Below are 26,207 nucleotides of genomic sequence, written 5' to 3'. Positions count from 1 at the left end.
CTACACAAGAAGAAAGGAATGCCCAAAAGAATTACATACAATGTAGGCTACATGTACATGCACAGAGTATCATATGTTGACTTGTGCAAAACTCTCTTTTGCTCCAGTTGCTGACTTTTCTTGCAAGCTCTAACAGTAACTCCCACAGTGGATTAAACTGGCTCAGAATATGGAGAGACAGTCTTAAGCAAGTCTAGACATTAGTCGCTGCAGCGCTCACAGCCTTAAGCTTTACGAGGCTTGCCAGCTGCCAAGCAACAATTGAGTAAGGGCACAGGATGAGCACCTTCTACGACTGTTTCCCCAGAAGAAGCCCATTAAAATTGTAATCGAGACCCAGCACGTGAAGTTTGCCGTGCCCTAAGCTAATACTTGGACTCTTTATGAGGTTTCAAGTTTTTTGGCTCATGTTTGAGGATTGTATCAGTTTGACTGGCGCCCAATAATTGATACTGTCGCATTTCGCCCACGGCCTGTGATTGCACTTCCCAATCTCCCCATGTGACTGCATTCTTACTGATGAAGATTCCTGTATGCTGTGCCAGGGTGTCTTTCCTAAATGAAAATTGGCCAAATCAGCCCAACTTATTGGCTTGGTATCAAGACCAGTGTAAAATTACAAGAGCTCGGCCCTATATACACTGTATGTACCTTTTTCTACATGTACACATATTTTGCCCAATCCCGCAAACCTACTGGTACATGTAGGTGTTGATGGATGTGGTCACAGCGCCAAACGCCATCAATAGAAGAAATTTACAATATAGCATGCCCCTGAAAAATCATCTCCCAACAAACTCTATTACTGGCTCACATGGTGACATCATAACTACATGTACATGTACGCGACACACGCAGGAAAGCATCCAGGGACTGTGAGACTAATGCAAGTCAGGTCTAATGAAATTTTCTCAACAATCTTGGTTTTCCATAAAGTGGCACAATTTGGAAAGATTTGGTTGTGACAGCATGGAGAAGGTACACTCTGCGATGATTTAGTGCTAAATGTAAATGTGATTGCTATATAACAGGTTTGCACTATGTCAACCTTTCTTGAATATACAATGCAGCACACTCTTAAATTGATTTCTGAGTCCTCTAATGATGGTTCAGCGATTGCGGTACATGTCTTCCCTCAGTGATTTTTCCAAGTACATTTGTACAGAAGCAAGAACTTTATATTAACCCTGGAGATCCACATAGCAATTCTGCATGAGCCAAAGACAATTTAATCACTGTGTGTTTGTTCACAACCATTAAATCGTGTGATAACATCAGCTGGTTTTACCAAATGATTTGGTTCATCGTATTAAATTAAATGTTCTTCAAAACCGAAACTCATTTCCTTTCTGTGTCAGGTGAATAATTCCTGAGTTTTCTTACATGTAGGTAGCAAGAAAGTGAAACAGTTTTGAGGGGTTACATTTAAATACTATTTTGCAGAGAAAAACAACAAATACGCATTATTTGGTTCCAATACTACATGTATATACCTATATACTATATAAACTTCCACTATCAAGTGTTACAAATCTACTGTACATGTATACAGGTACATGTACAGGACGTTCACTCTGGCATTTTAAAACAGTACATATACATGTACCGGTACTTGTGCTAGCGTATGACAATTTTTATGACTAAAAGACAAACATCTCTAGCTACAGTACATGTATTCCAAGATGCATGAATCACATTTTCAGGACTCATGCAGAACGTTCAGGTTAGGCATTCTCAACTGGACTACAGTGAAATAATGCAGAGACTTGAAGGAAAGTCTACCTTTGTCGGGTCTCCGGTAACTGCCGTGGATGAGTTTACCGATCCTCAGAACTCTGTGATTGTTAAAGTTGGAATTACAAAAACTATGCAAGCGTGGCAAGTGAACACTAGAGTCACCTATAGAAGAAGCCTCATTCATAAATACTGTACCTCAAACAGTTTCCTTATTCAACAATGTGCAACTTGATCATCTATTAACATTTGATAATGCCCATTGAGGAGCAATAAAGCCCGCTGCATAAATCATGCGCTGGCACCTGGATGAGAGACACTTTTAATCGATTCTGATCGGGCAAGAGTCTGTGAGCACGCGGCTCATCACACGCACACCAAGTCCATATAAGGAAATTCTTTTGGACAACTTACAAAAGGAATATACCATAAAATGAACTGGGGTGTTCGAGAAAATAAAAGTAATATTTTTGTACAAAATCGTCGGAAATCCATCACATATAGACTTCTTTTGATTCTCTGACTATTTAAAACAGGTACTTATGAATGGAAATAAATATGTGCTTGCATGGCCAGTCTTAAATTCAGGTTTAAGCCCTACTCCTCAGGAGACTGAATGCCGATAATGCCCAAGCCTGTGGCTCTGGCATTTGTCGCGTCCACTCTCCTTAAGACTAGCAAAGCGCATATTTATTCCCCTTATTTGAAGTTTCCAACTACAGTCCCAAATCTCAAGATGTAAATGGCAGAAGCCAGTATAGAAGGTCAAAATCAAACCAGTCTTGCCAAAAATTGCTGGTCGGGTGGTAAAGGTACAAGAACACAAGTACATGTAGCTGTAGCTGGAGCAAACATATACATGTACACGCTTGTTTTTATGTAATTTTCCCTAATAAACATCAAATCCTGTTAATGAACTTTACATATAGAAAAATTCACATTTAGTGAGGACTGAGGGCTTTTTTTTTTTGGAATGACGGCCGAGCACCAGTACACGTACATGTAGGAATACATTGGGTGTTGTTCATATTTTCGCTGTGGAGATCTCAGCTAAAGGCTGATCCAACTTACGGCACACTGGTTAATGTACACACTGACAAGTCCCCTTCTGCTGCCAGAAATGTACACAATTTTACTGTTCAAGCACGTCTATAAGCCATTACTGCACCTCTCTCCAACGCATCATGGCAAAAGTCATTTGTTGGTTAAATATTCCAACTGACAGTTGGTGGGTCAACATTCTGGCGGCAGCATGCATCACTCAGAGCAAAGAGGTTGGCAAGGAATGGAAGCAAATCTTTTTCTTCTCTCTGCGTATAAACCACGATAATATCTTCTTGTGCTCCTTTTCTGTCTTTGACTACCTTTTCTTCTGCCCATATTCATACATGTACTTGTACATGAACCTATTCCTAAAAGGGAACAGCAGTTTTCTTTTAGAGGGATGTGCAGACATCTCTTTCAAAAGAAGAGTGGAAGGCTGAAGTCACATGTACATGTAAGTCTAGACAAATTCTTTTAAGAAACCTTTAGTTTAGTACGCTGGCAAGCATACATGTATTAAGTGTTGCTGTGCTTCATTTTTTTTAGTCTTCAGGGTTGAATTTCTCAGTATGTAATGTTTACAAAAATTAGTATTTTCTACGTAAAATATGCACTAATGAAGTACACAACACACCAGAGCCACCCACAAGCTTGTAATGTCAGTCATACAAAATCTTGGCATGGATTTTATGGGAGCTATTCAACATGAGGTTTTTTTTTAGTAAGAGTTGACAGCTTAATTGCTTTTTGTTATACGTCATAATTAGGAGTCTGTAAGATTTACAAAGTATGCAGCACACACGCTGTAACAGCAACATGTACAGCAATTATGCTTCATAATAAGAATTCTCAAAACAAATTACATTCAGCATACACTTGGTACCAATGCATTATCAAAGTACATTTACAACTAATACTGGTGAAATGCTGTCAAAAAGAATGGTCTACAGAACACTACAAACTGTCATCTATCAAATGTCAAAAGCTGATTCTATCATCTGCTGTGATAAATGAGAGCATGTTAGGCTGGCAATTCATGAAGACTTTGGCACACCTGTCCTGAACATTTGATAGTTTGAGCAATTAAGACACGGTGATGCACAAGTACACTGTGCCTGTACCGTGCACACATGTACATGTACACATGTACCGTACACACATGGACACAGCGCACACACGCCACAGGCCCTGTTCAACTCAATAACGAAGGAACTGATATCAGTATCCACCGGACTATGACCGCTTGTTATTGGTACTACGTACATCTCCCTTTGGGGAATTTCTCACCACAGATCAAGGGCACATGCGATCAATACAAGCTTTTTTCCTTCTCCAACGGGAATTCCACAATAGACAAAAATGTTTGCATGAATGCATGAATTGCTGCAAGCTGTGTCATATTGGGTTCATACATGTAGAGTCCTATACTGTATCAGAGTTTACAAATCAACTTAAAAAAAATAAATCAAAAAATTTTAAAAACTGCTTTTTACTCCTGATCTGCTCTGCAAATTACAGACATAAAAAGAGGAGGATCCCGTTTTTAAGGAGAAGACATGTCCATTTCTATTTGGCCACTCCCTGAAAACTGCTTTTTGAGTGAAGTAAAAACCATTAATAGTGATACAGGGACAGATAAGCGTTGCACATGCTTGTAGCTCTCAGCTGGTAGAGGAACGCTGTCATGGCCTTAAGATCACAGGTTCAAGTCCCACCCCATTCAATTTGTATGGCTGATGATATATTCAATTTAAAGATAACCTAGTCAGTGTCCTGCTGTGGTTCATTCAGTGACCATGGTGACATGAACATTTTGAATGAGGTGACCAACCCATCAAAGAAAAAAAGTGCAATCCAAAATGCTAAGCTTGCTCTTGAAGGAGTGTGTCATTTGAGTACATTTGGTACTTTGAGCCCCAGGGGCTCCAAACTCTTAAAGATCTCAAGAGAGGCTGAGAATTGTCCCACAATCAAAACACATCAAATGCAAATTACTAGTACATGTATCTCAAAGGTAGAGAAAATCTAAAAATAGCTTTTTGAAAAATGCCCTAGGCTAAAAGTGTTGCAGTTAATGTAAGTGAACAATTGCCCTTTTACTGGAGAGAAGGAAGATTGTGAAATTCTGACCTACCTTTTTCCGGTGTCTTGTCAGCTGCTCTGTTGGCCGAGGTACCGTCTTCTTGGTTTTCAGTACTGGAAATCTGCAGAGAAGCAAGGCAAGACGACGTCAATGTCTGGCTTAGTCTCCAAAGCCAGGAATCACTGACGACTGAGCACACTGAGTAGTATCGTGATGGTTAATCTGTATTGGCTCAATAATTGAAGACGTCAGTGGACATCATGAACGAGGAGTGGGAAATGATTTCACGCAATTGTAGACATAAAACAAATTTAATCCCAGTACACTGATGATATGACAGTCTGTGAGCGACATTATCAAGTAACCTCCACGCCAGCAATTACCGCACTTGAAGCCTGAACCATACATAGCTGTTATGAGCTGTGTCCAGGCTATCTGCACTGCATGAGAGTATGCCCACTGCTACGGTCTACCAGAATTTTCAAAAACTGATATACAGTGTACAATGTATGAGAATCCGACAGACTATTTGACATCCATTACTCCACATGTAGAAGATGAAGGCTTGAGAAAGCACTTCATATTGAAAAAGCCCATAGGAATAAATAGAGGCAAAAAAAAAAGTAAATTTGGAATGTTTTTAATTTAAGGGTTGATCCCTCGCACATGCACAATGCACTTTAAAAAAAAGTCAGCCCATTCAAATGTAACTTTTTATAGGTCCATTTCTGGTACCGTGGTTATCTGGGACATTTTTTCAAACAAATGAATTTGTGAAGGCATGAATTGAACTTCAACATTCAACTCCTCAGGAAGGTAATATCCACTTTTTCCTCTAAACCAAATACATACTGTACATGGGCATGTACATGTACAGTATGTATTTGCAAACAATAAACTTCCTAAATTCTTGAGACTGTAACATGGGTGTACATGTAATCAACCAAAGGCACATTTCTTTTTACATGTACCAGTGCGAGTACTTCAAACAAAGCCTGGGACCACTACATGTACATGTACATGCACACATGAAAAGTGAAAGGAGCTGCAGGGCTATGTCTGGTACATATACAGTACAGGTACACGTCAGTCTTGAATCCATCAAAACCTTCCCAAATAAACCAGCTGATTCATTTTGTAGGATTTGGGGGTACATGTAGTGAGGGGTTCAAGCACAAATTATCAGCTCTTACATGTACATAAGGGTGAACATGTATACACGTATGTATACATGTAATAACCACTGAATAACATCCACCGTTAGTTGAGTGCCCAGAGAGGCAACATTTTACTCCACCAGATGAATTTTGGCCCTCTTCCATTTTGGGTCACACGTTCACTTGTAAATGTCCTGTAACCACCTCCAAAAAAATATAGAAATAATGACAATCTTTGCCAATGCTACATCCCCATTCTGAGAGCTGAGTAAAAACTGGAAAGTTCAAAAAGTTCATGCAACATGTGTACATGTATATCACACAGTATGTATACTACTCTTTCTTACACAAAATGACAACTTATCATATTGGAAGATTTCACAGGATATTTTATACCCAACCAATTCTAACCACAAGTAAGATTTACCCCTCAACAGGTACATGTACAGTAAGTGTACAAACGCTGAGCCTTACGTTGCACAAATGGTTTCACCTCCATCTTACCTACATGTACACACAGTAAGAAAAACTTACCTTAGGAAGAAATAGTTAACATCTCAGAAGTTGGAAATTATGAACATTCAGGCAACTACGGTAATTTACAGATGCAACCCAACACGTTCACTGTCAGATGCAGCATAAGCAGCCTAAATTGTTGGCTGCCTGTCTGACTTCCCTAATCAACAGTGACTCGTATACATAGGAGGGCCCAAAACAAGCAGTAAATGGAATTTCCAATTACTGCTACCAGCATTTAGCAGGCCGTGTGAGCAACAAACTGGGCTCTTCAACATACTTGAGGCATATGGGACGGCCGTGCAAGAAGACAATCTGCCATCAGATTGCCATGGCAACCTGCTCTGCCAGTTGTTTCATCCCTCAGTGAGTGACAAAAGAGAGTGTCACAAGTCATACTGCCATACTGCACATGTACTGTAACATGGATGAGTGGGGATTTCACAAGGTGCAAATGGATCAGTCGCAAAAATTAACCCTCAATATAGCTGACATCAAAGTTGGGCTACGGGTGAGATGGGCATGGTGTTGGTATGGCAACTACAAGTGTCACTAAAAATCTTTTACCCCACAATAAATGAAGCAAGTAAACATTTGCTTAGAAATGTTCTCTTACAGTGTATACACAGGGTTGTCTGATTTAAATCACCTTGATTTAAATACCCTATTTAAATCAAATGATTTCTTGAAAAAAATCACTGATTTCAATCAAAATATTTAATTTTGGGGGGTAAAAAGACAAAAACGTTTCAATTTTTGAAATTTTTTGACTGATTGGAAATTTTTGCAGGTTTTGCACATTTTAAACAGCAAATCCCCCCTCTGTGAGCCTTCCACTTCCTAGTATTAAAGAAGTATGAATGGACATGAGTTACACAAAATCTGGATTGGCAAGAATTTTATGTTCATATGTCCACTTGTTTCGATTTAAATCAGCTTTTTGGATTCTGTATTTGATGTGAAGGATTAATAATCATGATTTAATTTTACTTCATTTTAATTGCCTACTTCAGAGTTTAACCATAGAGGAAGGACACAGAAGGAGTTAAACTCTGGCACTTCAAAGTGCTCAATGAGCATTGCCGCCCGGTCAGACAAATAGTAAACATTCCAAAAATGCCTGATTACTGCCTGCAGCTTAGCCGTACAAGTGGGACCAGTAATATCCTGGCAATATTTTGTGTGTTTTGTTTGCAATTAACTACAACTTATCACCATGACCAGGACATAGAGAGCGAAAAATCTACTTTTGTCACCATGAATAAACTTTTTACTTTGATACGCTGCTCCATTATCCATGCAGTGTTTGTAATTTTGTCTCTCCAAAACATCAGATTTTGAAAGTCTTTGTACAAATTTAGCTAAAAATGGCCAACATGTTGACCACCACTGGACAGTTAAGTTCATAACAAAAAAATGCACTATTTCATCACAAGGAGTGCTCAAGAGATCTCATGAAATACCTTATGTATAAATGGCGTATTAAAAATATTCAAATCAAACACAATATCTTGAAAACAACTTGGCTATTCATTCCCAAAATAACTCCAGAAGAAAGCATTCGATAAGGACAATGACTGCACGTGAACATTAAGGGCGCACAGCCTTATACAAGCAACTGCAACATGCAGTAAATTTGATATTGTTTCCAGATCATACCAAGCACCATTGATGGCATGAATATTCAACTTCCTAAACTGCAGTGCACAACGTTTTAAGGATGCAGACTAAAACAATTGAGGCAATTATCACAGACTACAAAAGGGGCTTATGGTTGTGAAACAGATGGTGCGTAGCAAGCATTCACTGCGCTCTGGCTATGGACGTAACGGACATGCCAGAAAGCAGTAATTGGCCAGATGTTATAGCCCAGGCAGTTCAAACTCCTTCTGTGTCCTTCCTCCATGGTTTAACATGGTAAAGTATCAGTGTACATGTACATCAACCTTTTACATCTGTACAAGTGTATGTGTATTTTATTGAGATAAGAAATGTTAGTCAATATAATGTTACAACTAAAACCACTAAATTCATGCCCTTAATAAAGTGTTTTTAATCAAGCCTAAGTCACTGCTCTGTGGAGCTGGATCAAAAACAAAATGAGACTGCTTTTTCCACTTTTCCACTTGATTTCTGCAATACACTGAAACTGAATACCCTCAACAGTATTCTAACTATGCAATAAAAGCAGACCTTCAGTGAATTTTTGTCAGTTTCTGTGAGTCCCATACTTTAGATGAGCCATGTCCTTGAAAAAGCAGTAGACACGTCATAAGCGCATGCTTAACACCAGTATTGAATATCGAACATTTGATAAAACCTCCTTCCCAGCCTCTTGGGGTGGATATAAATCCAGCTTTTATTACATGTACAGTAGCAAACAACGAAAGGGGAGATAAAAAAATGCCCCTGGATATATTTTTCCTCTGAAAAATGGCAATGTACATGTACCTGTACATGTATATTAAACTGAAGGTAGAGTTCTAAATGAATGTGAGCAGTATACATGTACATGTACCTTCAGAAGCCGGGCAGAAAAGCAGAACACATCCATCTAGACCCCTTTGGGAAAGTTATCCAATTGCCCCTGTGGCAGGTGCATGCATGTACGATTACAAGTGCATTTGGAAGACGCTGCCTATGAACTTTGATTAAAATGTTGTTGGCAGGATGTTCTCTCAGGGCGATGACACTGTTTTGATGCTCGGCAACAGTTCCTGTAAAAGCCCTCTGTTCACAGCACTAAAATATCAAAGGTACATGTACATGTATAAAGAATCAGTTCTGTTTTTTTTTTATACAGGAATCTCATATCAGGGCTTGATGAGGAAGAGTATGAAAACTGCATGAATGAAGTTGGAATCTTGTGGAACCTGCTAATAAAACATTAAAACCCAATAATCAAAGAAAGAAATAGAAAACTTGACCAGGTCTGGATAATTATTGTCCCTCCCTGTAAGTACATGTAACTGATCATTGTGCACATATAGATTCATTAAGAATTGCCACACAGATTCACTGAGAAAAATCGAATTTCTTTTTCTTGTTTTTAAAAAAAAACTCCTCTTTTTGGACAGCATGGCCCCCATAGCTCCCCTGGATTCGCCCTTGGCCTCCTTCTATCTTCATTTTACATGTTTGAGCCACTAGCTTGAACATGCAACAACCAGAAATACACGGACCAGTATATAACCTGGTCCCTGTACACGTGGTTTGAAAACTCTCTCATGTGCACATGTAACATACATGTACGGTACATGTATATATGTTCCAGTGTCTTGTTTCAACATTTAACCCTAACTGCCCAAACCTGCCATACTCCAACAGCAGGTTTTGTGAGGTTTTGGCAGGTTTGGTACCGTACCTGAGGAACTTGTTGAATTTTGTGAGACTTGGGATGAAAGGCCCAGGGAGATGGTGTCAGATTCTGTGTGAGTTGGGACACACACTGGTCACTGTGTGCAGTGTCTGGCTTGCTGTACCACTCGTTGGACTATGCTTGATTTCGTCAGGTTTGGTACTGTTCAGTGTAAGTCATCCTATACTGCATAGACCCATCCATACCATATCACTAAAACTCCGACGGGCTCATTCTGTTGGAGTTTATCAGGTTTGCTATAGTAACCCGCATGTACAAGTACATAGACAAATACATGAACCTGTTGGATTTTGTGAGGTTCAGCCAGAGCCAACAAACACAATTTCTACCATTTTTTTTTATAATACTGTATTTGTAGCTGAATAAATAATGAATTAAAATTCAAATTAAAGCCCAGTGCTCAACCAATTACATGTGTACCTGTAGTTGCTTGTACATGTCATGCACTGCAACACCTGCATCCACATTGGTTACAAGTGGTACATGTACATGGGTTGGGGTCATAGGTCTTAAAGATCAGTCACATTGGTACATGTAATTCACAATTTCACTTTTTATGAAATTTATTAAATTTAAAACAATCTATTTTGTAAAAAACTCAATAAAGATTGCTACTGACGTCAAAAGCTCTGGGTTGAATTTCTCCTTCATATCAGGCAAATGAAAACAAAAGTCGTTGGGAGCATCCAACAGAAGGCTGTTTTGATGACGCCAAACTACAGCTCTACAATTATACGACTGTCTCATTACTTTGGAGTGAACACACCTGCGTGCATGAGCGCTGTGCTTGCTCGAACTTAACTGTAAATTAAAAGAGGCCAGACAAGGAGAGTGACTTGAAATTGCTTTTACATCCACAATGTTGACCAGGCAAGTCAAGGTAATGTCAACAATGAATCATCCATGTATGATACAGTTGAATCATCCCAATTTGAACCAAAGTAAGGTCCCAATAAAATTCGGGCAGATTGTTGCAGTCATTTGCTGAGAATGACCAGTGAGGAAGTCAAGAAACTCGAGGGGAACGGTGGAACTGAACTTCCCAAATGAAGATTTTTTTATAAATGCAAAGAGAAGCTGCCACATGAGTCATTATATGGGTAATGATGACCAACACCCTGTTTAATAACCTTTTTGAATAAAAGCAACATGACTGATCTTTAAAACTGCTTTGATATGATGTACATGTGTCCCCCAATCCAACACTACGCAGGTGTTGACACTATCAGAAGAAAATGAAGTTAGTGAATCATACAGGTACCGGTACATACATGTACATGGATTTCACATCCAGTGTGTCCCTCAAACAAAGTGTTCTTGTTTAAACTCTTTGCTAATGACATTCTTCACAGGGTTCCCTTTCGAATGTGTTTTGTCATCTTGCTCATTCCGTGTCACACAGTGTATGAGTAGACATGGACAAACATCATGACATATGTGTCCCTCAAACGAAGTGTTCTTGTTTAAACTCTTTGCTAATGACATTCTTCACAGGGTTCCCTTTCGAATGTGTTTTGTCGTCTTGCTCATTCCGTGTCACACAGTGTATGAGTAGACATGGACAAACATCATGACATATGTGTCCCTCAAACGAAGTGCTCTTGTTTAAACTCTTTGCTAATGACATTCTTCACAGGGTTCCCTTTCGAATGTGTTTTGTCGTCTTGCTCATTCCGTGTCACACAGTGTATGAGTTGACATGGACAAACATCATGAAATATACAGACTGACATTTACAGACTTTTGAGAATGGTCCATACAAAATCCATGTAGATTGAGCTTCAATTCCTCTAAAACAAAGGTTGATGCATGTCACTCGCAGTCGGTAAATTCATCTGTAACACTGTTTTATCCACCACCTCTTCTTTTCAGTACCTCAGCATCCCCATCAGTTAACCTTAACCCAAACCAACCCTAACCCTGACCAACAATAACCCTTACCCCAACCCTAACCTTGATATTCATACATCAATACTGGTGTTTCTCCTGCTTATTCGTTTTCACTGTTTGTTTGTCCTTGTTAAAATACATGCAGGAATGCATACCTCTAAGTACATTAATTTACTTTTGCTTTCCCTGACCCAAATATTTTGTTTGTATTATTTTGTTTGGTGTAAGTTTGTTTATGACAGTTTCTCAGATTTGTTAGTGGCTCCCCATTCATGCCTGTCTTTGGCTGAATGCTTGTTAGTTCTATTGTTTTCCGGTTCAAATTTTTATTCCATTTGGTGTGTTTTTGTTTTGTGGTTTTCTTTTCAATTCTACCATATTTTACTTTGTCTGTGTCAAACGAACAGTAAAAACAATATGCATACCGAACGTGTACATGTCAATATCAAAATTGCTACAAAGCTCTAAGGTACGAGTACATGTATTAATGGTGAAATGTCTGGAAAGTCAGGATGAGCATCTACATGCAAACAGCATCTTTATAGAGCTGTTTGCTCCTTCAATCAAGATGACTTTGGGCAGTTGGAGATGAGAAGAATGAAGTCTTATTCTTGACCCCCTCCCCTTTCCTTATGTACTTAAACAGACAATGCCTGCTTTAGTTGTCCAACAGAAAACATGGAGAACCCTAAAAACTCTGGTTTCACCCTCTCCTGATCTACTACACATAATTTGCACAGCAGTGAAATGCGAACAAAGGTGCCCACCAATGGCTGCCCCTGCTGAGATGCACAGTGCCCTCCGTGGGAAGGAAATGCACTGAGTGACCAAAAACAAGATGAAAACAAGTCACAAAAGCCCCCTCAAGGAGTGAAAGTTCACCCCTGCTACCGTATGTCAAGACTCTGAACATGTACCAATTCCCAAGATTATGCCTTGAGGATTCTCCAAAAAACTCTGAAAAACATGGCTTTTGTGAAATGGCAAAGTAAGATTACGGTATGTTGGCTGAGATGTAGTTGAAGAGCTTGTAAACAGCAGATGTCAGCCACAGCAAAATGAAAGAACTCTACAAGTGCACTCTGGGACCCCAGACCTTTCAGAACCCTGAGCAAAACAGGAGATACATTAGCTGTACACTAACAATTTCAGTGATTCAATTACCACACAAAGCCTTCAGCAATGTTTTTCTGCGCAGTGAATTTGATCAACAACGTGCATGACAGCACAATGGGCATGCGTTACGGGCAATTTAACCCAGCGGAGTTTGGCTTTGCCTTAATGACATTTATTCAATAATGCTCCGAAGTAACATTCTCTACAACTCGAGTGAGATTAATATCTCCAAACCTCATGTACATGTACACAACTTCACATATTCTGAAATGACAACTTACATATACAGTATGTATGTACATCTACATGTATGTGTGCCAACTTTTAAGTTTCTTCACATAAGCATTTATAAATATAAAGATCACAGATATGCACTGCTCGTTATTAAAGGCCAAGCCTCAGATCTTTGAAAGATGCCTTTAAAAAAGACATCACATTTTGCTTTGCAGCCTGGAAATTTCCAACAGATACGTTAAAAAATTACACACAGAATTGCCAATATTGAAAATGCTGGCGTGCTGTAAAAGAATAACTGACAGACGCACTACATTCATTTTGATTTAAAACTGATATGAAATTTGACAGTTCACATGATTTTCTTCAAGGGATGTAATCAGGTTACAGGAACAACGGTATTATCTTACCAAGATGCGTGGTAGTGGCAATTCTAAAATAATGATTAAAGTTACCCCTGTAAATCCCGCAGAAAGGTACAAGTCCCACCTCTCTTCAAACTCACCTCTTCAATCTCAAATGACTCTTGGTTATGAGCAAGACGGTGGGTAGGTCTGTCAGAATGCTGTGACGCTCTCTTCTCACAAGTGCTAAGTTCCACTCCTCTCTTTGGTGAGCTTCCCTCAGTCAAAGGCTGGTTCCCGGTTCCGCTTCTTCCTTCCCGCGGGTCACACTGCAAGTCTCGCTCCACACTGGGGTCTTGGATGACAGCAGGAGGCCTGACTGACTGGACTGATTGGCTCACTTCCAGCTCCTCGCGGACTGGGGGAAGCAAGGGCTCCGGCATCACCATGCGAGTCAGGCGCGACCGCCGGTGCTCCTCTGCCGGCCTGAGGCTGCCGGCACTGGAATCCACCTCCTCATAATCCCAGTCTGAGTCCGAGGAGTCACTGACAAACTCGTATCCATGGGATGAGTCTGCAAAGGAGTTAACCCTGACCTGACCTGAGAAAACACACTCATTGGGCTCATTTTCAATAGCTGGGCTCAAGGAAACAGAACTGGTACTGTGACTGGATGATGGAGAGGTGGGAGAGGATGCATCTTTGGCTTTATGGGAGATATTCAGTCCACTTCTTGGTCTTGTGAGGTCAGTTTCACCGACTGAATCTGGCTGCAAGTTGAGTACTTGTAAATCTGTTCTTGGCAATTCGCCACCTGGGCTGACTGGCCTAACTGACAGGGTGCCTTGTCTTACCGGCTCTGCTAATGGTTGATTTCCTGCTACTGGGCTTACTGACTTCTCACCTCTACTGGTAGGCCAGCTCATAACTCCGCCCACATCCGTCTGACAAACCAGCTGCTCAGCTGAAGGGGTGATAGCACACATTGACTGTTGGAGGACAGCTCCAAGACCTCGCAGCCCACCATGGAGACTGAACCCTGTGTATGTAAACAGAAATTGTAGAAGTTCTCTTTCAAATTCAAACTCTGCAACATCCTCTCTCCCAGAAAATCGGCCATTTTTCAAAGGCCACTAACCAGTGACACACTGAGAGGAATTCAGAAATTTTCTGTACATTACAAATGATGCACAGAAATCTGCAAAGTGGCAAGATTTTGGTATATTCATGTAGCGAAGTGGTTCTCTTCTGGAAGACAAGATTCACATGCATTTACATGTACGTACTGTATGTTTCAAGAGATGTGCTGTTTCAACAATCTCCCTGAGAGACCAGCAGAGAGTACATTTTGAAACGTTGAGCTTTCTGTGATTTTTAGAACCAAGCATGCTTACATGTCAAGGCTCCAGCTGAACATTTTGAATATCCGCCAAGGTTTCAGACAAAGAAGAAAACAAAAGAAATCACTTTTTACGCAGTGCTACTGCTAAAGCAATCATAGCCAAATTTTGCAAATATATGGCTTTTGGCAATAATAGTGACTGACAGCTGGAACACTTTATACTAGAAGATGCCTGTGTCACATTTTGAAGTGTTACTAAAAAGGGTTCTACTGTACACAGAGTTACATCTATGTACATGATCTACAACTTGCTGTGAATTGCCAGTGTAACACATCATAAAAATCTTCCCTCTCCTAAAGGTCAATCCTGTGTTCCTTGGATGAGCATATATTTGCTATCTTTGTTGACTCTTCAAATGCCACTGGCCATCCGTTGATCTCTTGAAACTGTAAATGCAGTGGGCAAAACTTTCGACCATTTTGACAAATGTTTCTGAACTTCACACTTGCAAGCATTCTAAGACTGGAGAACATAAATCACAAGAGGCAGGTGACATCAACTGTGATGTCAAACTTATCCATCAGGTACTGCCGTGGGAAAACATCAAGTTTTGGATTCTTGCAACAGTGTAGAGCTCCAACCATGCGTAAAGTTGACATGTTGTTATTTAGGAACCTTGTCAAAATCTATGTAGTTCACATCTTGGCAGCTTTGCCATCTTTGGAGCACGAAGCAATTATGGATAATCTTCAACAGCTTTTTTTTATCAGGATTATGCTGTATAATTAAAATATTTCACAATGTACTATAAAGAGTGGCACCAAGAGTTTCAAACTTGCTGGCTACATTTTAAAGTTGGGGGCTACTTTTTAAACACAAGCAAACTTGCATTGGGGAAAACAGAAGAAAAAACCCCTAGCAAATCTGAAGTTCACCATTTATAAAAAGTACAAGATCTAATAATTCAAAGAAGATGAGGATAGATCTTGCATTTTCTCATTTTCATGGTGGCATCTTTGTAACAAAATAAGTACCCATGACTAGAGCCACACACAAAAGAAAAAAAGACCATCATCAAACTTGGACAACAAACTCTCAAGTTACTACAGAAACAATGTACATGTACTTGTACATGTACGTAAACACAGTTTGTGAGATACATGTATGGTGTTTGATTTGTTTCTTAGGGAGGTACATGTAAAGTAAAACCTGGATATTTCTGTAAACATCTGGTCATACAATAATATCTGTTTGCTGCAATATCAACAGTTCCCAAATTTTCTGCACCAGTCAACAGTGAACACAGCATCACGGACATGTAGCAAATGTACCATGCACCAGCTGTAGAAGTGTTTACTGCTTCTGTCTCCCTAATGTAGGCCACTTCCCCTGAGCAACCTGAAAATACGACTGATCAGGATGATCCTTGTGATGTGCGCACTGTTAAGCCACAACCGACAAACATCTACTTGCACGCTTAGCTGCAACTCCGTCCCCCGAGAGAACTAAGGACATGAAGCATTTCAGCTCTCGAAATGAGGACCTGGCCCGTTTTTTTAAAAAGGTTTCTCTCTTGCCTTCTCACGGTCTGTTTGCAAATCAGTAGCGACAAGAGTCCTCAAGGGCCCCTTGCCAGCAAACAAGATTCTCATCAGGCCTGTTTGCTTTGAGCAAACAGGCTGAAGAAAAGCTCAGGCCCCCCCCCAAAAAAAGTCAATGTATTAATCAGGGCCCAACATCAAACAAAGCTGGAGACACTGATTAGTGGAGAAAATTTACAGTCACTTTCTGTTTGATTGCGTGAGATCCTGAGATCCCAAATGTACATGTACAATGCACACTCAGTAAAGTGACTGCATACAATATTATGGGAGAAAAAAGTTAGAGCGTGCCAAATTCAAAGATAACAAAACAACACTGAAGGACACTTGGTATTGTGCAGTTTTCCCAACACACAACTGGTAGAACATTAGCTCTACATAAAAATGATTTTTTCAAATCAAATAACACGTATGAACTGACCATTTTAGAAGTCAAACCAAAAAAGTGGCGTCCCATCCCTATCCCAACAAATGAAAGGGTGAAATTTGAGAGTCAAATGGTGAAAGCCATCAAGGAAATTCCTGTCTCAAAAACAGGTACATGGCCTACCGGTATACATGTAATTAATGGTCCATGTACATGTACACGTAGCTTCACTGGAAAACTGGAAATAACATTCGGATACTTGTAGCAATTTCTTACCATGAAAAACAATTTCAGCTTCGTTATATCTAGATTCTTTGTATTTGTACATGTATATATATCCTCACGAGTAAGTTCATTTTTAAAAAAAGTTACTTACATGTATGAGCACTACGACCCCCAAAAAGAGCTCAAACAAATTGGCTTAATATAGCCCAGAAGTATCAATTCATATCAAGTAACTCAATGCCATAATTTTAATTGGTAACTGTTTTGTTTATTTTAGTATCGCATAACCATTGCAGATGGAAAAACTGCTGACAAAAAATGAACGGCGAAAGTGCAAAGCACAGGTGACTGCAGCATTATCTCACGAATGACGTCCATAGAATAAAAAATAGCTTTGATGATAACCAGACCGATTGGTAAATCATGATAGCTGTGCCAAACAAATAGACTCCCAAGTCCCAATCCAATTTCTGAAGATCTGCAATCTGCAGGCAGTCAGTACAAATGCTTAATTTTAGATAATGACACTGTATGCCATTGGAAAAATGAATGGATGGCTGCATGCACAATGTATCGGCATTTACATGTAATCTTTTCTGTCAGAAATGCATGAACATACTGTACAATGGAAGTGCTTCTTAGAATGAATGTCTTCCTTGAAGGATCCCGTAAGTGACGGTACCTGGTACGTAAGTCTCCTTGCTGCATCATCAATGACCATGATGAACTTGTTCACTGCTTATTCATGTACATGTAAGCAGCATAGTGATTAGTACTTCCATTTTCGTGACTTGGAAAGACTACATACTGTAACTGCACACTTTTATCAAGCTCCTCAAAACTAACTCTCTTGGCACATGTGTTGGCAGATGTATCAGGGTGAGATTGAAGGGATTAAAAAAATTCCACAAAACTTATAGCAGAGTGGTTGAGGCTACAAGTAAATATGCATCATGACTGGTTTTCAGGGATTTTATCCGCTCCAAGCAGGAAAAAAAGACGGCATGTTTTGAAATGAAATTGACAGTACTATTGTATGCACTCGCTGCACAGGCACGCAAGTTTATGTGCATTTGTTGCGTAGCACGCTGAGTATGTGCAACAAATTTAGTGAGGAATGTATGGTCTTTACATGCATGCCAAACGTGTACCGGAACCCAGTTGGAAAACTTAGTACCATCCGTCTTTCTTTCACTGGTGAGGGTGTACTCAGGGCGGATTAGCTAGCGAGGCGTGAGTTCTCTCACAATTTTCAGGCCCCAGAGTTTCCTTAAGTACCAAAACACAGAATGTGCATCCGAAATTTTGAAGCAAGATATCCTAAAATCCATAAAAAAATTCCTGAGAAATCACATGCCTGGCATGTACCCTATTTCTAAATCCTTCAAAATTACTTCCAGTGCAAAGAAACCTACTGTATGCTCAATGTGCATTTACTAAGGGAAATAACATGCCAAATCAGTGGTGTGAGACTCCATTGTCCTTAACGTAACTAATCAAGTTTTCTCCCTTGTCTCTCGCATGCAGAAATCCTGGACTGAGCTTTTGCGGATGCAAAAAAATGAATTGGGCGAGGAAAAACAAATTGGTCAATAATTCTTAAGTGCTTTCAAGATCAATCCAAAACTTTGAATGCTCTCAAGAGAGCGAGTCCTGATGCAGACTGCGATTGGATTCCAGCACAATGCAGGCTCTTCGAGGCCTGACAGGCCCAGTCAATAAATTTCCAGTCCCGAAATATCCATTCTGTCAACAAACTAATGCTTGGATGATTGAGTGATGCAGCAGGCTGTCTGCCCCGCTGTCATCGCAGCGGAGGAAGGCTTTCCTTGGACAAATAGCTTTATCGGCCGGCCACTCTTTCAAATGGAAGGGCGGGGGACTTCAGGAAGGTGATATCAGGCCCGTTTCTCGAGTTGCCAAAGCAACAAGCATCCTGCTGACGATGACAATGGCACCAGTAGCCAAACAAGGAGAGGAGAAAGAAACAGTCTGTGTGCTGTCACCTTGAAATCCTCCAACTAAGCAGGAAATTTGGACAATTCCATGTCAGCAAATGATCTTTTGTGAGGAACATGTCCATGTATGTCCCCATTATCTACACAGTAAAATGACAAATTTGATTCATTCATTTTGTTCAGCATCCATGAAATATTGTAAGATGATAATCGTACAAACGCAAGTGAAGACTGACACTAAACAACAAACATATATACATGTAATTTTGGTTTCTTTTCAAAGCGGCAAGGCTCTGTAAGGATTATTAAAATCCTCAGAATGTTTCATATAAGTAAAAAAGAGCGGTTTGTGATTGATTGGAGAATTAGCTCTACAGCTGCACTCCTAAGTGGTGCGTTAATGCCACATTGAAACAAACAAATGGCACGCGCTCCAAGAGTGCCGGGGCAGCCTGCTGAAATGAACAAGCTGAGAGTGATGCTACCGGTACATTGCCGTGGCAACGACACATCCTCTGCTACACAAAACCTACCCTAAGTTCTCCTCTCTGTTTGTGTCCCTACTCCATAAATTAAGCCAAAACTGGGTCAATGGATGGAAAGAGCCTAAGTAGTGGACTGGGCAGCAAGAAGCTTTCCATCCATTGGCTATCAAATTAAAAGGTAAATATCCACACTTCAATTGGGTGGATTCAAAATGAAAACAAAAGGTGGGTCGTGCACACTCTTCCATTTCAACAGAAGGAGATGCACATAAAGATGCACAGTATTTAATATCCTGAAATGTAAGAGTTTGTACCAAGGTCTTTCTATTTTGGTTATCATGCTTTTTTGGCCTTTTAGAAGTCTATAAGCCACAGAGATTCATTGTTGTGGTACTAAATATTACTTTACTCAGAGACCATTGGTAGACACTGTAGGGTTGTAGCCTGTACTGATAATTACTATCTCATTCCGTTGTTAGGGTGTTCTGGATGCTTGCCCACTGCTCAACCCGAGCCATAATCTAGCGAGAATAATTTCGCAGAGGACCAGAAGTTTTTTCTGACTTACACATATGTACATGTATGTACCTGTAGGGATGTATTTCATTTCCTTTGCTTATTTGGAAGATTTTGTTTGCCAAACCTTTTTTAACAACAAGCACTGCAGCGTATGCAGTGAAGGAGAGTGCAAGTTCAACAAGTGAGTGGGCAACCTGTTTTTGGCTGATCAGGTGATTACCTTTGCTTTACATGTTTGTCCTTTACCTCTTTAATGCTGGGTCCGTATTATTTGGCTACAGCCAGCAATGCATTTCAAAGAAATGAATCTAGCCACCAGCTGGAGGATTCAATGAACCCTTGCATTATCGCCAGCTCTAGCCAAGTGACTTGGGGCAGCTTAAAGTGCAAACTGAGGTCTGACCACTGACCAATGGCTACTGTAAGTCTTACCAATACATCCAAGAGAAAGTCCAATGGGAACGTACCTTTTCCAAAATACGGAGATGGAAAAAAAAGCACCTCACCATATTTTTGGTCCTGAGTTTCTGACAGCATCAGGTAATTGTCAACGCTGATGCCCTGAGCCATGGATGGTTGCTGCAGGAAGCGACCAGGAATTCGGTCCAAAGGGTTGGGCTCCTTCCCCCCACCAAAGCCCAGGCTCAGCAGCAGCTCTTCCGGGTCGTTGCGGGCATAAAGGAGGTCGGATACACTGTATTAAAGGAAAGGGAAAAACACTGACAGCAACTGTACATGACTTCAAACTTCAGGAAAGAAACAGCCATATATGAGAGAACTTCAAACAAATTCCTACCATAGCAGTGGGACCAATGTTCTTACATTACAAGATATCACAAATGAATTTTCATTTTTAATTCTTTTCATAAGAGAAGAATATGAACTTGTGGTTTGCCAGTTTCATGAAAGTTTCAAACAGCACAGCTGACTCAATTTCTTTATTCTGGGATTCATGTGCCATGCACAAGCAATCTTCTGAAGTAGGCAACATGGGGGAAATGTGCAACATTGAACTTGAGGTGTAGAGAATGGGCATATTTGGCAGAAGAGCAATGGATTTTTACATATGTACATGTACGTGAATGCAACCTGTGTGTGAGGCTTTGGGGACCACTGCAGTGGAGGCTTACAATTCTGGCAGCTGGAGAAGTCTGTACAGTAGATTTTGCGCTCGTGAGCTTATGTACTGCTGCATGATGCATGTATTAAGATCTGCATAGCCCAGTCACTATTTACACATATTATCCCCACTTTTGTTTGAAGTGTGAAAATGTGTCCTGGGTTATTCCACAGATAAGGAGTTTACGAATGGTGCTTTGTTGTGTGTTGAGAACTTTTGGCCAAAGAATTACTGAGGAGTTAAGGTTTAAGTGTAAGCCCAACAGTAGTACTTACTCCAAAATGTGCACATTCAAACACGACAGCTGTGCACTTTGTACCACGACACTCACAAGCAGTCATTATCCTGCTTACAGTTCACACCTTCCCTGAACTCTATAGGTGTGATCTTCCTGATGATCAAGTATACGTGAACTTGACTGGATTGCTTTTCTCAAATTCCACAGAGTGGTACTGATCCACAGACATTTCACTGTCAATGTTCTCATTCCATCAAAACAACAACATTGTGCATGTCAATACGAGTACTTCAACTATGCACAGGCTTCACTAGACCATTTCAAATGGGAGAGGGGAAGTGCCATCATAATATCTGCCGAGTTACATTGTATCAGCAAATTTCACGGGTGTAATGATAGTCTGTTTCCCCGACCTGACATGTAAGCTCCCCTTCCGTTACCCTTCATTCTCCATTCCTGCCGACAGCACTGTGATTTTGCCGACAAAACTGACTAATGGAAAAGTGTGACACACCCCTCTCTTCCGTGAAATGCCTGTGAAGTTACGTATACATGTGCATGTGCATGTAAGCCTAAATGTGGATGCACGATAAATCTTCCATGAAGGCATGCCAAGGAGCATTTCAAGCAATGCCTCTGGTCTCAAACATGACACACGCATTCTTTAATGTAGTCCCTTTATTATGAAGTCACAATCTCTTCCAAGGAAAGCGTGTTATGTCCACAGATGCCCCCCCCAGACCCTACCATTTCACCCTCACAAAGACAGTAACCCAAATCTGCTGAGTCAAACTGTAATTGCCCAAGGATTCCAAGCCTGATTGTACCCAACTCATTCAATCAAGCACATTGATAGACACTGGTTTGGAGTCGGGGCAATTTGCTTGCATTTCCTCAGAGGAGGCTTCAGACGGACAATGCCAAACTCAACCTTGACAGGCCACTAGCTTATTAAATACGATTTTCCACCAAATTAAGCCCTAAGAAGTAAGTGCCCTCGCAAATCAGTGGCAATCCCTTGTGGACTTCAAGTGAAGATAAAAGCTAGTTTGTCCTATTGAATATGAACGCTTACACTGTACATTATACATGTACATGTACAGTAAGTGTGTACAAGTATACATGCAAATACTTCCTTCCACATGTCACCTGATCGGAGTGAGGCACACAGTAGGGCGATGCGCGTAGGGCTATACGCTTAGCTACACACGAACTACTTTGAAACCAAGATGTTTTGAACACGGGGTAACATTTGCAGCATACACATTCCTGTGCGCTACAAAGTTCAATGTGTGCACATTCTGACGTTTAAAACTCCGTCATTTGTCTAAATGTACTTGACACTTTGGGGCTGAAATAGGGAATAATTCTTCTGATAGTGAGATTGGATAAATCTATCCTATCAGAGGAGATACATCTTTATGGTGCTTGCATAGACTATGCAGAACACACGCGCATGCAAGCACGTGCCCCGTATGAAGGTACATGTACGTACAGTACATGTATGTGAATGAACTCAAGAACGATTCAATATCTCTTCCAAACCTCATGTTTCTCTGAGGCAATAGGGAGCCAATGTATTTACTCTACAGATGATCTCTCTGATTCAGAAGCAGGTGGGTTTATATCTATGGTTGCCAAGTGATGCCATGGCCTCATCAGAATCTCATCAGCAAAGGTATTAAAGGCCACAAGATCAAATAGGCAGGGGGGGAGGAACAGCTATCTGTCTTCATGCACATAAATGAAGCTCCAGCAGGACGTGTATTTGTACCTGTACAGTTGCACATGTATGGGTAGGTTCCCTGTTTCACATCCTCACAGGATATCAATACATAAAACATACGTATATAATAGATGCACCCAAGGTGCATGTAGCTCAAGAACAGGGTTCCTCCACCTCCAGGACAATTAAATTCCATGACTTTTCCATGATTTTCCAAGACCAAATTATGAAAATCCATGACCCAATAATGCAATTTCTTGGACTTATCAGACTTTTAAAGTTGCAAATAAAATCACGCATTTTATGCACTTATTTCTGATAATAGAAATCACGCACAAATTCCATGACTTTAGTGATTTTTACAAAATTCAATGACTTTTCCAGGCATGGAAAACTAAAATAAATTTCAATGAGTTTATCATGACTTTTCCAGGCCCCGGGAACCCTGCAAAAATGTAGTGGATTTTAAAAACTGCAGGAAAATGAAGCAGAAAGCAATCACGAGTCTTGAAAAAGACTCAGCTATTTATGGGTAACTGCTACGATGACAACACAGTGCATGAGGGAGATTGTTAAGAATGCAAAAAAAGAAAAGAAAAAGATTTTAGACAATATGGGCGTTTCACAATAGTGCGCCCCCAAGAGTTTGCAATGCATTGGCCAATCACAATGCGCGAAATTTGTCGACCTAATGCGCGTTTGGAAAGGGTCGACAAATTTCGCGCGTTGTGATTGGCCAACGCGTTGCAAACTCTTGGAGGCGCACTATTGTGAACCGCCCGTATTGAAAGATAGGAGAATGAACAGATCACAAAAACTGAGAAATATGCATGTACACATATGTCAATACAAAAAGCTAAAGTTGTTCCTTTTGTCTGATGTAAACAAACAAAATTACTGAGGAAATTGCTTTGTGCCTCATTTTCACAGAGTGGGCCACAAATAATGTACAGTACATGTACACTTTTTACTTTCCTGATGGCTCAAGTGAGCCAAACTAAAAAAATTTTCTCATACAAAAGCCAAGCGTGCAAACAGTACACATTATCCTGAAACCACTTGTGTAAACCATCAAACTTCCTGATTCAGTGATGCCGTTCAACGTTTGCATGCACAGGTGACTGTATGTACATGTGTAACAACTAACCATAATTTTACATATTTATATACAGTGGCGTACATTTATATACAGGTTTTTAAAAAAATCGACTTAACGAGGAAGAACAATTATTCAATGTGATACCAATTTTCACAATCCAAGACAAAGCCACATGTAAAACAACCCCCACGTACCCTTAAAAAAAAACAAAAAAAAATTAAACACAACAAAACAAGAAATCCATGACCGTTTTAATTTTTTCACGATCAACTTTGCAACTGTAATGAACTTTAAGTTGGATCTGTGTCAACTTCTCCTGATACCACACCTGGCTAAATAGTTTTCCCAACAGCTGTTAGAGATAATTAATAGCGTCACTCATTCAACTCCAGCAATGAACTCGGCAATGTTGTCTAGTCCAAGGTCCTGTGTGGGGCACAACCCCAGACATGCCAGATACGTTACAAATACATGTACCAAGTCCCCCCCCCACATGTGCAGGTACAATCATCTTTGAAGCTGGGATGCATAGACAGTGTACATGTACGTACATGTACGAGCATAAATATTAAATGTACCAGTATCATCGACAACTGAATCAACTGTTGCATATGGTGAAATAATCGGTGCAAAACTTGTTCCTACCATCCTCTCTTCCATCCTGATTCAAAATGCTTGGTGTGGTCAGAGGGACCAGTAGCATGAGTACACCAGCACATTATCATCAACACCACTAATCCATGCTAATCATCTACCTCAGGCCAACTGACTGTGAATGCTAATAATATCTGTGATACAGTGCGATGTCTGTTTGCTTTTTCTCACCACAATGACACTGACACCTAACACTTATCCAGGAAATACTGCACTGTTCATATGACATGTGTACACATGTATGGTGCATGTACCAGTACGTATGTGCTGCAATCCCTGAATACTGAAAAATGTTGATTTTTGGGGAGGTATAATTGGAAGTGGGACCTCTATTAAACTTGACACAAAATACTATGTCCATGATGACACCATGCGTTCAGCTTACCCTACAGCCCATGCATGCATGATTGACTTTCACAGGTTAAGAGCAGTTGTGCAAAGCATCTGTACACTGTGCATTATGTACATGTAAAATTGCAACTATGTGCAGTCACAAATAAGTACATGTACATACATGAACACTGGAGTCAAGTTGGTAAAGTAGTTTTTTCGTTGCCTTTCACTTCTGCGGCAAGGGTTTGAATCCATGCTCAGTCCACCTGTGGATTGGGTTTTCGATCCCTACCCGATTGCTTGGGTTTTATCCAGAATGTTCTCCTGCACTTTTCCTCCCACGTCTAAAACTGTAACTGCTTCTCTCACTGTCTCCTCTCTACAGATGTACAGTAGGTGGATGTGGGTTGTTTGGTGGCTCCTTGCAACACCCTTGTATGCCATCAGCTGGACCACATTAATTGTACAGTGCATTTCAACGTACATGTACATCTAAGGGTAGGAAATTTGTGCTCTATAAATGAATAAATTATTTCAATATATTATTCATAAATACCTTGGACAGTTTTTCTATTCCTATTGGTTGAAACGTGCCACATGACCATGTATTAACATTTGATAATGCCCACTGCATAAATCACGCGCTGGCACATGGATACGAGACAGTTTAATCGGATCTGATTGGTCAGGAGTCTCTGTGCACGCGATGCACCACACGTGTGCCAAGTTCATTGAAGGGGATTTTATTGGACAACTTTCAAAAGGAATATACAATGAAATGGAAGGGATGTTCAGAAAAATAAAAGCGAAGTTTTAGAACAAAATTGTTGGAAATCCATCATATGGTGATTACTTTTGACTCTTTGAATAAAAAGTTATTTATGAATGGGAATAAATATGTGTATGTACATCATTTCCAGGAAAAACGAGACTTTTTTTGGCATAAGGCCAGATTTCTAATCTGAATGAGTTCATGTATTAGGGCCTAAGAAAAATATCTCTTTGATAGAATACATGACTTTTGGCTCTGAAATAGGCCTCT

At 40.2% G+C, this 26,207-nt stretch overlaps 1 protein-coding gene across 7 annotated transcripts in view; it reads right to left on the bottom strand.

The window, feature by feature from the left end:
* The window catches only part of LOC110990663 (uncharacterized), a 79,461-nt gene that overhangs the window by 25,118 nt on the left and 28,136 nt on the right, over nucleotides 1-26,207 (bottom strand). For 6 of the 7 annotated variants that reach the window (XM_022255747.2, XM_087134879.1, XM_087134878.1 and 3 more), the window contains 3 exons: nucleotides 20,502-20,689; nucleotides 13,659-14,536; nucleotides 4,913-4,982 (listed from right to left, as the gene is read on the bottom strand). In XM_022255747.2, the coding sequence (XP_022111439.2) occupies nucleotides 4,913-4,982; nucleotides 13,659-14,536; nucleotides 20,502-20,689 (1,136 nt within the window). The remainder of the gene's footprint in view (nucleotides 1-4,912; nucleotides 4,983-13,658; nucleotides 14,537-20,501; nucleotides 20,690-26,207) is intronic. The other variant, XM_087134881.1, reaches the window with a different exon arrangement.

This window comes from Acanthaster planci, linkage group LG03 (genome assembly GCF_054643075.1).
Source record: "Acanthaster planci isolate LZ-2023a linkage group LG03, COTS_SCS, whole genome shotgun sequence".
Lineage (NCBI taxonomy): Eukaryota > Metazoa > Echinodermata > Asteroidea > Valvatida > Acanthasteridae > Acanthaster > Acanthaster planci.
The sequence above is the reverse complement of the archived record's forward strand: the minus strand, read 5'-3'. Positions and strand labels throughout refer to the sequence as shown.